Source organism: Vombatus ursinus, unplaced genomic scaffold (genome assembly GCF_900497805.2).
Source record: "Vombatus ursinus unplaced genomic scaffold, bare-nosed wombat genome assembly UNPS02009770.1, whole genome shotgun sequence".
NCBI lineage: Eukaryota > Metazoa > Chordata > Mammalia > Diprotodontia > Vombatidae > Vombatus > Vombatus ursinus.
The window spans coordinates 10,772,645-10,785,434 of record NW_020949548.1 but is presented as its reverse complement, the minus strand read 5'-3'; the positions used below and the strand labels follow the sequence as shown (position 1 = coordinate 10,785,434).

Below are 12,790 nucleotides of genomic sequence, written 5' to 3'. Positions count from 1 at the left end.
AGTGTTTTATAGCCCTCATGTGCTCTTCCCATATAAGGGGTTATTGTTTTTGTTTTGATTTTTTCTTTTTTATTATGACCTTAGCAATCATGAACAAACACAAATATTCCTATAAATGATGGACAAAAGAGAGGATTTTGTATAAAACATGAACTTCTGTTCATTTTGTCTCCAAAGAGTTTATATTAAATTTCACACGGTAGTAACAAAATCATCCTTTTTATGTCGTCTTACAAACTTCTTTTTGTTTTCTGCTGTGAATTTTGGGATTTTATTGATATCTTTTATTGATACCTTTCTTCCTTTTTTTTTTAAGCATTTATACCAATTCTCACTAACCCCTTATTCTACCCATCTCCCCTCCCCCTCACAAAAGCTGTCTCTTGTAACCGTAAGTATAGACAAACCTAATAATGATTGTTATCCTTCTGAGTTTTTGGTTGTAATTGAGTGCAATAGCTTTATTTCTTTTAATTATAATATTTTTAGTTTACTTTTCCCCCAATTAATAAATATTTATTTTGAGACTGGCTCTCCCTATCTCACCCAGGCTAGAAGACAATGACTACTCACCGGCCAGATCCCACTGTTGATTGTCATAGAAGCTCTCTTTCTAAATTAGGCCAGTTCTTCCCCATTCAGGCAGTTTGGTGTCCCCCTGCCCTCGGGGACTCTCCATATTGGTGACAGACTTGGCACAGACCCACAATTGACTTTAGTCCTCCTGCAGCTCAGAACTCCCAAGCTAAACCAATCCACCAGCTTCAACCTCCCCCAGGAACAAGGATCATAGGTGTGTACCATCATACTAGACAAACATCTTTTTTCTCTCCTTCCTACCTCTCCCTCTCCCCACTGGGAAAAAAGAAAAAGAGGGGAGAAGAAAGAAGAGAAGAGGGAAGGAAGACCATTATAACAACTATAGATAGTCAAGTGAAACAAATTCCCATGTTGGCCATTTTTTATTTCAGGCAGGTAGCTTGCTTCATCATTGGTCTCTGGAATTACTGTTGATCAGTGTGTTTATCAGAGTTTTTAAGTTTTTCAAAGCTGTTTGTCTTAATGATGTTATTGTTATTATATAAATTGATATCCTGGTTATGTTCACTTCATTCTGTATCCATTCATATAAGTCTTCCCAGGTTTCTCTGAATCTACCTCTTCTGTCACTTCTTACCATGTAATCCATTACATTCATATACCATAATTCTATCAGACATCCCCAATTGTTGGACACTGTCTAAGTTTATAGTTCTTTGCCACTACAAAATGAACTGATATAAAAACATTTTTTAAAGTATTGGTCCTTTTCATCTTTCTTTGATCTCTTTGAAGTTATAAAGTCTAATAGTGGTATCACTGGATGACAGTTGGGACATAGTTCCAAATTGCTTCCTGGAGTGACTGGACCAATTAACAGGTGTTCTACCAAGAGGATACCAAGTGCTCCTGTTTTCCCACAGTTCATCCAACATTGTCATTTTCCCTTTGTGTCATCTTGGCCATTCAGAGTTGGTTCAGTTGATATTACTCTTAGTGATTTAGGGCATTTTTCCATATTTGTTGAAAGCTTGAATTTCTTCCTTTGAGAACTACCTGTTGATACCCTTTTACCATTTATCAAATGGTCGTTGCCTTATTGATTTAGCCCAATACATGCATAGCTAATTTCTATCTCTAAGGTATGTCTCTATCTCTCCTAAGTAAGCCAGTTTTCTTTGCTGTCTTAACATGTGTGATCTTTTCTTGGAGTTGTTGCCAGAAGAGCAGTCAAACAGTCACTGTTTACAGTAGTGAGCCAAAAGGAAAAGATATGAGAAGACAACTCCCTCCCCCCAGAGGTGGGGGACTGTGGGCATTTAACACTGAGATTTAACGTGAAACTTTTTCAACATTTTGGTTAGTTTGAACTTCTTTTCCTTTTTTGATTTTTTATTATAAAGAATGGCTCTCTGAGATGAAGAGGAGTGTAGGGTACATTGGGAAATATGGGTGATATAAAGGACATTAATAAACTTATTGATCATCAATCAATTTATTTTAAAATAAATGTAGTAGTGGGCCCCACTTCTCACAAAAACAAGAGAAACATTCTAGAGAATGGTCCAAGTGATGAGAAGTCCCACCATATGTTGCTGCAGCTATTTAAGGACAACACTATGAGGGTTCCATTCCTAAGGACTTGCTTTTACAATGGGGGGTCAATGTGGATTGCTGCACTGAGCTTGTGGTATCTTTCTTTGTTCTGACTCATCTCTGGGTCCTCACTTGCGTTGATTCAATTACAACTTGTTGATTCACTAATCTTGCGACAAGAATCCCACAAACTCAACCATTTCCCTCCCCTGCACATTAGACTTTATCAGAAGTCTCCAAGTCATGGGAATTTTTCATATGGTTGTTGACCGTATCATTGAATGCCTTTAGCTGCCAAGGACTTCTCCACAAGCCCATGAGTCATTTAAAAATTAAGGAAGCTTCAGCAGCCTTCAAATAGACCCAAAATTAGTCATGGAAGAGCCTCAGAAGGAGCTAGTACAGCCATAAAAAGTCTCCCTGGGACCACTTGTACTCAAGAAGAAAGAGCAATCCAGACGATTCATTCTCTCTCCTTCAATGCCATTTTTCAAAGTCATTTAAAACTCCAGTGAAATATCATCTGTTTGGCCCAACACTCCAGATACAGGAATCATTGTTCAGGGCATTCTGGGAGGGAGAGAGGGGTGCAGAAGTTACCAAAGGAATGAATGGAATTGTGGGCACCTGCCTCGGATGGATTGGCCCTTACTCTGTTTACCCTCCAGGGCTTTCCATTCTCACTAGGACCATATATTCACTTATAGCTGTCCTGGGGAAGGATAGACAGGACCAGAAACAATGTTTTGAATGTTAGTCAATGGATCTCTGGCAGGGCTTCCATTTTCAACAAGCATTAATTACCTACTGTCTTCAGAACCCAGTACTCCATGCTAGGGGGAGAAACAAAAGTTTGACAGAAAAACAGCAACTGTCTCCAAGGAGCTGATGGCCTAATAGGGGCTTATGATACATGCACAATAACAGGGAATCCAAATTACTTGTGATAAGTTCATTCGAGAGGTAAAGTGGGACTGTCAGCCAGGTCTAAGGAGAGGAAGAATATTGCTGGGCAGATGACATGATTTAGTGCAGTGGTATCAAACTCAGATAGAAATGGGGCCCACTCATCCATACACAAGAATCCCTGCAGGCTGCATATTGACTTAGTTTTAAAGTGAACATTATCCGTGTTTTATTGTATTTTAATTTATTTTGTTAAACATTTCCCAATTGCATTTTAACATGGCCCAGTGACTACATGCTTGTACCTCTGGTTTAGTAGATAGTAGAGCCCAAACTGAAGACTTTTACACTGGAGAGAAGTGGCATGAAGTATATGCCTTCAACTGAGTAGGTGAGATAAGGGGGTGGGAGATAGAGACCCCCAGAATACTGACATGAGTCTTCTGCTGTGAATGCCTCAGCAAGTGGACAAGGGAAGGTCTAAGGAGAAGCAAAATGGAACGGAGGAAGAGCTCTCCCAAAACCATGGTACCCTGGGGAAAAGTCCCAGTCACCCCACCTTAGTTATAGCTCTGGTGACTTTGGACCCAGAATAATCTGAATTCTGTGTGACTCTGGATAAATCACTGAACTTCTCATTTCCTTACCTGTTAAATGAGGATAACAAAATGATACTGTCCTACACAGACTGTTACAGAATTAAAGATACAATGAGATTCTGTAAAGGGCTTTGCAAATTTTAACTTGCTATATAAATCTTAACTGTTATTAGCATTACCATCTTCTCTGAGAAGAGGGAATAAAAAAATCAAAATGGTGAGGCTTCTGTGACTGGGGCAAGAAGGAATCAGTGTTTCCAAAAAACAAAAACACACCCTAACTCTCACAGTTGACTTTCTCAAGATGAGCTACAGATAAGTCTGAATAATCCAATTTTCCTAAATAGACTTTTGCTGTGAGGAAGGCAATAAGCCTGCAATTGCTGTGGTTTTGTGGAAAGAGGGCTTGATTTGAAGTCAGAAAATTTCAGTTCAAATCTCTGAAGTGCCACTCAACTAACTGTGTGACCCTAGGCAAGTCATTTCCTCTCTCTGACCTCTGTGAAATGGGAGAGACAGGGATGGGAATGGACTCAGTGACCTCCTGCTCTGAACCTATGATCCCATTAGATACCGAGAAAATGTAATGGGGACTCTCCTGGACACAGTGCCAAAGGGATGGTTACATTTGTGTTCTGATTTGGCTTAATGGAGAAATGAGAATGCTGTAGGAGACTGGTCACTTTGGGCAAGAGTCCACTAACTCTCAATCCCATGCCTTGGTCCAGCTCTGTTTGCGTATTTACTTTTACAAATGGTTGGCTCCCAGTCAGTAGTTAATGGAATGAGGACAGGTCCCTGCACAGAATCATTTCCTGAAAAACATTTCCAATTGCAAACACATCTTGGTCTTTTTTGTTGGTTTGTTCTGCCCCCTCAAATGAATTAGCCTGGGCAAGGAAGAAGGGGAGTTGAGAGGCTCAGCCTCCGGAGCCATTTTATTTTTCACAATGAACTACACACACACACACACACACACACACACACACACACACCCCACTTCCATCATTTAGGTCCACCTTTAGAGTTCCTAGCTGTGGTTATTGAATTTTCTATTCATGCTCAAAAAAATATGTAAATATGTCCATATTCACAAGCTCAGTTCTGGCTATAAAGCAGAGTGCAGGGCAGATGGTTCTTTCTCTCCTTTTATAAACATGGCTTCATGTTTCTGAGGACATCTAAACTGGAGCGGCTGTCTCTAGGAAAAGGGGAGAGGGAGAGGGAGGGAAGGAAGGAGAGAGAGAGAGAGAGAGACAGAGACAGAGACAGAGAGAGACAGAGACAGAGAGAGAGAATGAGAATGAGAATTAGAGATAGAGAAGGAGAGAAAGAAAGAATGAGAGGAGGGGGGAGTGGGGAAATAGGGAGGGAGAGAGAGGGAGAGACAGAGACAGACAGAGACAGAGAGACAGGAGGGGGGGAGCCTTGGAAAACATCCAAATGAACTGTGCTTGTTTTATAAAGTGAAATGGCGGAACAACCTTTGGTCTCCTTCCTCCCATCCCTGCGGCTTTCCTTCATCACCTCAGTGGATATCAGGTAAATCTGTCACTGGCCCAGGGAAGGAGCTAAGTAAACAGCAGCTTCATGAAACTCAAGATGTGCCATTTGGGACTAAGTCTGTTTCTCCCTCTCTCTCTCTCTCTTTGTTAGGAAATCTCATTCGCTGTCCAAATCCATCATTCCTCTCCCTGGCAAATCTGAAAGAGGCCTTTTAAAGTAGTTGCTGTGTATTTAGCAAGTATATGTTGGCAAGTGGTTAGGAGGCCAGACTCAGTAATAAAAAAAAATGTAAAAACTCACAAATACACACAAACACACACATACACACACACACACACACACACACACACACACAGCTACTAGTGCCCTGGCATACATAGGACCTTGCTTTTATTAATGTCACCTGCATCTGATAGGCAGCTCTCTCCCTTGCTTACCAAAATATGAACTAAAGTCTTTTGAGAAAATGGCCTTTCTTTACTTAATGGATGGAAAACCATTATCTGATCTGGAATTGAATTGAGGAGCTGGGATTTAAATCATGACTTTTAAAGGGGTTGGAGGGGGAGGGAAAAGAGGGTGGGGGTGGGTGCAAGGTCATTCCTCCCTAACCTTCTAGCATAAAACTGCCTTTTAGTAGAAATTTCTGCCTGCGGCTCAAGGGCAAGGGTTGGGAGAGTGGGAGGGAGGCCAAGATGGGAACATTCAGTGGCCACCATCCTCTTTTCCTTTCCTTTTTCTCTTTCCCTTTTGACTCACAGAATTACAGCCATAAGGGACTTTAAAGATTATTTGGTCCGGGTCCTTCACTTTACGGAGGCTCTGGAAGGGGGATGTGACTTACCCAAGGTCACACAACTAAGTAGAGGTATCCTACAAAGAGCTGCAGGACTAGAGATCAATTCAGAAGTCAAGGCTGGAGCAGGTGGGCTGCCAGCTAAACCGTCAAAGATGGTTCAGCTGTTTGAGAGAGGGAGCATAGAGAGAGGGAAAAGAGGGTGACCAAAAGAAAGACTCACAAGGGAGAGGTTGGGGGAAAGAGGAGAAACCAGGGAAGCAAAAGGAGGCAGGAGAGAACTAAGGAAGGAATCAGGAGAGCACTTACAGAAGCCATGTCAAGGAAGAGAAAGATGGGGCCCCCAGTATCCAATGAAGCAATCAGTCAAAAAATATTTATTAAGTGTTGTTATATTCCAGGCATTGTGCTAAGCATTGGGAATACAAAGAAAAGCAAAAAGTCTCTGCCCTTCAGGAGTATAGATTCTAATAAGGGAAATGACATGCAAATAACTAGGAACATACAAGATATATATGAGATGGCAGACAGTAATTCCAGAGGAAAAGTCATGAGCAGCTACCCGGGGCTGGCATTGCAAAAGGTGGGACTTGAGCTGAGTCTTAAAAAAAACAAGTCAGGGAAACCAAGTCATAGAAGTGAGGGGGCAGAACCTTCTAATCTGGGTCACAGCCAGCTCCAAGGCACGAAGGTGGGCTATGGAGCGTCGTGTTCAAGAAATTGCAGGGAGAACAGTATAGCCTGGCCATGGAGTGTGTAGAGGAAAGCAAATTGCAAGAGGACCAGAAAGGTAGGTGGGAGTCAGGTTATAAAGAGCTTTAAATACCAAACAGAAGATTTCATATTTGGTCCCAGGAGTAAGAGGGAGCTATTGGAGCTCTTTGAACATGTGGGCAACACGATTAGACTTCTGTTTTAGAAAAATCGCCTCGACCACTAGGAGGAGGATGGATTGGAATGGGGAGATGGGAGAGGCAGGAAGACCAGTTAAAAGGCTCTTGTAATAGGGGTGAGGTTGAGAGGTGATGAGGGCCTAAACCAGTATGGTGTCTGTGTGAGTAGAGAAAAGAGGATTCTTGAGACTGGTGAGGACTGAGGACTTACTACTGTTGGCCTACCCCCACCTTCTTGGCAATTTCTTCATCCTTGGTTTCTACCACACTATGTTCTCCTGGTTCTCCTACCTCTTTGCCTATTTCTTGTTTCTTGAGCAGTGTCCTCATCTTCCTCTTTCAGAAATTCCATACCAGCCTCCTCCTAGGTTCTGTTCCCTGCCCTTGTCAAATTTTTGTTTTAACTCTTTCCTTTGATGGTCTCATCCATTCTCATGACTTCACCTATCTCCTCCTGCAAATAATCTCTCAAGGCTGTATCCCTAACCCAGACTTCTTCCCCCAAGCTCCAACTTCTTCCTGGACATATTCACTAGGACGGTATTTCAAACCTACGTCAACATTTAAACTTGTTAGCTTTCTTGGTTTTTCTAAAGGTTGCCAGGGGCATGGCTTTTCCTTCAATGGTATTTCATCACAATCAAAAACCACAATTTGTTCAGCCATTCCCCAATTAATGGGCATCCCCTCAATTTCCATTTTCTTGCCACCACAAAAAGATTGTGTGTGTGTGTGTATATATATATATATATATATATACACATACACACACACATACACATATACAATGTATATATGTGTGTACATATGCATATATACACATGTATATATGTGTATACATATGCATACATAAACACATATGTATATATAAGTGTATATATGTGTGTATCCTTTTTTTAATCTCTTTTGGATACAGATTTAGTGGTTGTATTGCTGAGTCAAAGAGTATGCACTGTTTTATAGTCCTTTGGACATAGTTCCAAATTGCTCTCTAGAATGGTTGGAGAGGTTACTTTGGAATCTCTGGGGCTCAGTTTCACCATCTGTAAAATAATGGGCTTGGGTAACAACCCCCACCTAGGTATATTCTAGATATACAATTCATAGAATCATCAATTTAGAAGTAGAAGAGATATTTGTGGCCATCAAATTCAATCCCTGATTTTTACACTTGAGAAGCTAAGTGATTTGCCGGGGTCACACAGCTAATAAGTATTTGAAGTGGGGTTAGAACCTGGCTCTTTTTAACTCTCACGGTCAATGTGACAGGTGTAAGTTGGCACCTCAGCATTGTTTTAATTGGCATTTTGCTAGTTATTTTCCTTGATAACTTCTTTAAAAAATGATGTCCGGGCTCTTTTCTTTTTTTTATCGTGGTTTTCAGGTTGTCCAATAATTTTTAAATGATCTCTTCTCAATCTGTTTTCCAGGTCAGTTATTTTTCCAATGATATATTTCACATTTTCTTCTATTTTTTCATTCTTTTGATGTTGTTTTATTGTTTCTTGATGTCTCATGGAGTCATTAGCTTCCACTTGCCCGACTATAATTTTTACAGAATTATTTTCTTCAGTGAGCTTTTGACCTTTTCCATTTGGCCAATTCTACTTTTTAAGGAGTTCTTCAGTGAATTTTTGTATATCTTTTTCTATTTAGCCGAGGGAGGATTTTTGTGCTTCTTTTACCATTTGGCCTATTCTGTTTTTTAAGGTGTCATTGTCTTCAGTATTTTTTAATGCCTCTTTTACCAAGCTGTTGATTCTTTTTTTCATTATTTTCTTGTATCACTCTCATTTCATTCCCCAATTTTTCTCTCCCTTTCTTATTTGATTTTTAAAGAAATCCTTTTCCCTACTTCTTCTCTAGCTCCAGATCTCACATCCCCCAGAGCTGTCCTGCCTTTACAAGACTCCTTGCTTTTTAGAGGTTGCCAGGGGCATGATTTTCCTTCAGTCAGTCAATGGCTAGCCACCCAATAATTCCATCAAGAAACTGATTGAAGAATTTTTTCACTCCTACAGGTTTGATATTTCTTTTAAGATCTTAATGCTTCATTATCTTTATTACCTGCTAATTACATCCTGTGGTTTCATCAAGCAGACTGGGGAGTTCATTTTCCCCATCACCACTCTAAAATACTTTTCTGGTCTTATTGCTTACTACTACCCTTTTTTCATCCTCTCCTCCAGCCAATATGAATTGTTTGTTCTTCTGTGAGCTCATTCTTGCTCCTTTATTTTACGCTGTCCCTTCTACCTGTTTTCCCTTTCTAATATCTCACTATTGAAATCCTATACATCCTATTAGGGCAGCCCCAAAGTTACCTCCTTTGTGAAATGTTTCCTATTCTTTCCCAATGAAAAATGCCCTCTCCCTTGTTTCACTCTTATGTACTTATGTCAAAGGTACTTATGTCAGAGATTCTTAGTCTGTATCCCCAATTCTTAGCAAAGAGAAGGAAGAGGCAGATCTATGAACTTGCAAGGAAAAAAAATACATCTTTATTTTCACTAACATTTGGTTTATTTCAGAATTCTATGTGTTTTATTTCATGCATTTAAAAATATTAAACCCTTAGGATCCCTTCCCATTTAAGCCTGGCTATATGCAAGTCACTTCTTTATTAGCCTCAGCTTTCTTATCTGTATGAAAACAAACAAACCTGTATAATGCAGATTTTGGACTAGAAGATTTCAGAATTAGAAAGATAACATGATAGAGGATGGAATTCTGGACTTGGTATTCAAATAGCTGGATTCAAGTCTTACCTCGCACTCTTATTAGCTGGATGATACTGAACAAGTCACATAGCTGCTCTAAGACTCAGTTTTCCTTCCATAAAATGTGCATAACAATAACACCTATCTCTCAGTGTTGTTGTAAAGATTTGAAGCAACACAGCAGCACAGAGTGAAAAAAAGTGCTGAACTTGGAGTTACCATGCCTGACTTCTTCCACTTAGTAACTGTGTGACAAATCATTTAGCTTAGCCAAATCACTTAACTTGTTTGGGCAACTAGATAACCCCTACAGCCCTTTCTAGCTCTAAATCTCTGATCCTAGGATCCTAAAGTGCTAAATAAATGTCAGTTATTATTATTTCATCTCTCAGTGATATGATAGATATGCTTGGATCTCCCCCTTAGCCCTTTCATCTACCAATCACCAAGGTATTCACTGAGGGAAAACTGTTGGTATAGGCAACCAGCTAAAAGGTGACATTTCTTTTTAATTTTTCCAGTGTCTGACCTTCAGGAAGAAGGGATGAATGCCATCAATTTACCTCTCAGCCCAATCCCCTTTGAGCTGGATCCTGAGGACACTATGCTAGGTAAGTCTTTTATTATACTACATTGGAAAAACCTTCGAGGAGCTCATCATGGCAAACATCTTACTTGGCACTAAATTATTTTTTTCTTTCATTAAAGAGGAGAATGAAGTCCGGACAATGGTGGATCCAAATTCACGGAATGACCCTAAACTGCAGGAACTGATGAAGGTAAGAGCAAAGTCTACGACAGCTCTTTGTAAGACTATATGTAGGGAAGTTCTTCTATCCTTCAGTATATCAATCAACAAGTGTAATCCCCTGGGAGCAGTGTGGATGGGGATAGAGGTCTAGCCTTGGAGTCAGCAAGACTTGGGTTCACATTCTGCCTCTGACACATGCTAGCTAAGTGGGCTTGGGTAAGTCACTTGACCTCTACATGCTCTAAACTATATTGTTTTGGGGGGCAGAGAGAGGGTTTCAAAATAAAATTTTATTGAATCTTTTTTGTTTATACACGACCCACATTTCACACTGAAATGTGAACACTCTCACTACACCCTCCAAGAGCGCAATCCATCCCTTTCAATAAAGATTTTTTTTAAAGAGAAAGAAAGAAAGAAAAGGTTTGCAAAACTGACCAATGTATCAAAAAGGCTGGACATTATATGCAATACCCATGGTCTATACCCATGGTCACCCATTTCGACAAAGAAGCAGGGGGAAGTGTCTAAGACTAAGTTATAGACAAGTAATTTATCTGCAGTGATGAAGGGAGTTTATATACCCAGACTTTCTTATAATGTTGCAATCAAAGAATTAGAAGGAAAAAAAGACACTGTATGAGACACAAAGAAAAATAAGACATGGTCCCAGTCTTCTAGAAACTTACAGTCCAGTTGAGGAGAGAAGACATAAGCACATAAAAGGATAACTAACAATATGAGGCAATAGGTGCTAAGGGCTGAGTGAGAGATCTAGCGTGCTTATGCTCTGGGGGCACAATGAAGGGAGAGCTCACTGTGGGATGGTGATCTGAGGAGGTTTTGTGGAGGACAGCTGACTTTCCTGTAACCTACCTGAGCCCATCTCAGATGGTCACTTCAGTGATCTCAAGGGAAAAAAAACTGGAACCAGAAATAGACACGAGGACAAAGGGTGTCCTAGACACCAGAATCTCTCAATTCTTGAATTCAGTGCCAGTGTCACTGGCCAGCCATTGCTTCAGGACTCCCTGCCTCCATGGTGATGGTGTTCCAGCAGCCTGGGGGAAACAGCTTGGAAGTGATCTCTTGGACCCTGTCAGGCCTTAGAGCACTACACTGTTGGGATGGAGTAGATTAGGACTTGTCACGGAAACCTCTGAGGAGCTTAGAAATCCCTTAGAATGAGTTCGGGGTGATTCAGCATGTGGTATTCTCCCAACAGAGGAGTTCTAAATTGGTGTTCTGACCTGTTAGCAAACCCTGGCTGGTAGCAATGGAAAATTACACATTTGTTAACATATACATATATGTACATATTTGTGACATAGTCACCTATGGTCATGTATCCTATGTCTGTATAAGATTATTGGACTAAGGACTTTGAGTGAATCAGATGTATGGCAAAGTCTTTCCAATCTAGAAAGAAATAGATTTCAAGATACCAGGATGCTAACATACATTTGACTTAAGAATGAGATTCTAGCAAATTGGAGGAAGAATGTAAAAAAGACACCCTCATACTCTGACTAGCTCAGTAACAAAGTGGGAACCAGGACTCTAATATCTGACTGAGTTGCTGATTTCAATTTTAAATGTAAGAAAACATTGGCATTTTAAAGCAATTGTTATGAAATGTCTAGCTCTCATTATAAAAATATTCAAAAAATAAATAAATGACTTCTAAACAGAATTTTTCTCCCTACACATGATAAAATTACTCTAAAAGACCAGTTCATAGGATTGTAGGTTTAGATCCAGAAGGGACTTTGGAGGTATCCAGTCCATGTGCCTCATTTTATAGATAAACTGAGGCCCATATAGTTAAGTGACTTGTCTAAGGTCACACAGGTAATAAGTGACAAAAAGCAGGATTTGAACCCAGGTTCACTGAATCCAAAACCAGTGCTTATTCCACTGGGCTACACTGCCATTATGTCTTATTATTCTTCCCCTGTATCTTCTTGTTAAGTGAGGACATCTAAGAACCTGGTGAAAATAATTTTCATTAATAAGAGAATCTCCGGGAATTACTGCTCCCTATACCCCATTTTGTGCTCCATCACGGTTTTTGTACCACTTTATGGGCCTTTCTCATCTTATTTCCAGTTTGCTGCTGCTATTAGAGACCCAAGGAGTACTGGGGAGGGTCAGAAGCAGATGTCAGCAACTTTGGCCCTGAGAGTGAGCAACATTCATGGGGGCTCCTGTCAGGCTGGAGTTAAGGAAAGAGGAAAGTAAACAGAAGAAAAACAAAGGGTATAGGAGAAGAGATAAGAGAAGGAAGTAAGAGTAAGAACAAGAGTTTAAAACTGGAAAGAGGTACATGGTAGAAAGTGAGAGAAGTTCACTTCACCCTCATCCCATCTACCACCACTAAGGCTAGAAGTTGCCTTACCACAAAGTGGAAAAAATAACACCACCTTTGTCCCATTCCATGATTCCCATTCAAAAGCAGCAGTGATTTACAAATACTTCAAGCC

At 40.3% G+C, this 12,790-nt stretch overlaps 1 protein-coding gene across 1 annotated transcript in view; it reads left to right on the top strand.

Annotated features, from left to right (window-relative positions):
* The window catches only part of PARVA (parvin alpha), a 160,448-nt gene that overhangs the window by 89,598 nt on the left and 58,060 nt on the right, over window positions 1-12,790 (top strand). Inside the window, exons 2-3 of the mRNA XM_027852606.1 lie at window positions 10,078-10,167; window positions 10,265-10,335. Of these exons, the coding sequence (XP_027708407.1) occupies window positions 10,078-10,167; window positions 10,265-10,335 (161 nt within the window). The remainder of the gene's footprint in view (window positions 1-10,077; window positions 10,168-10,264; window positions 10,336-12,790) is intronic.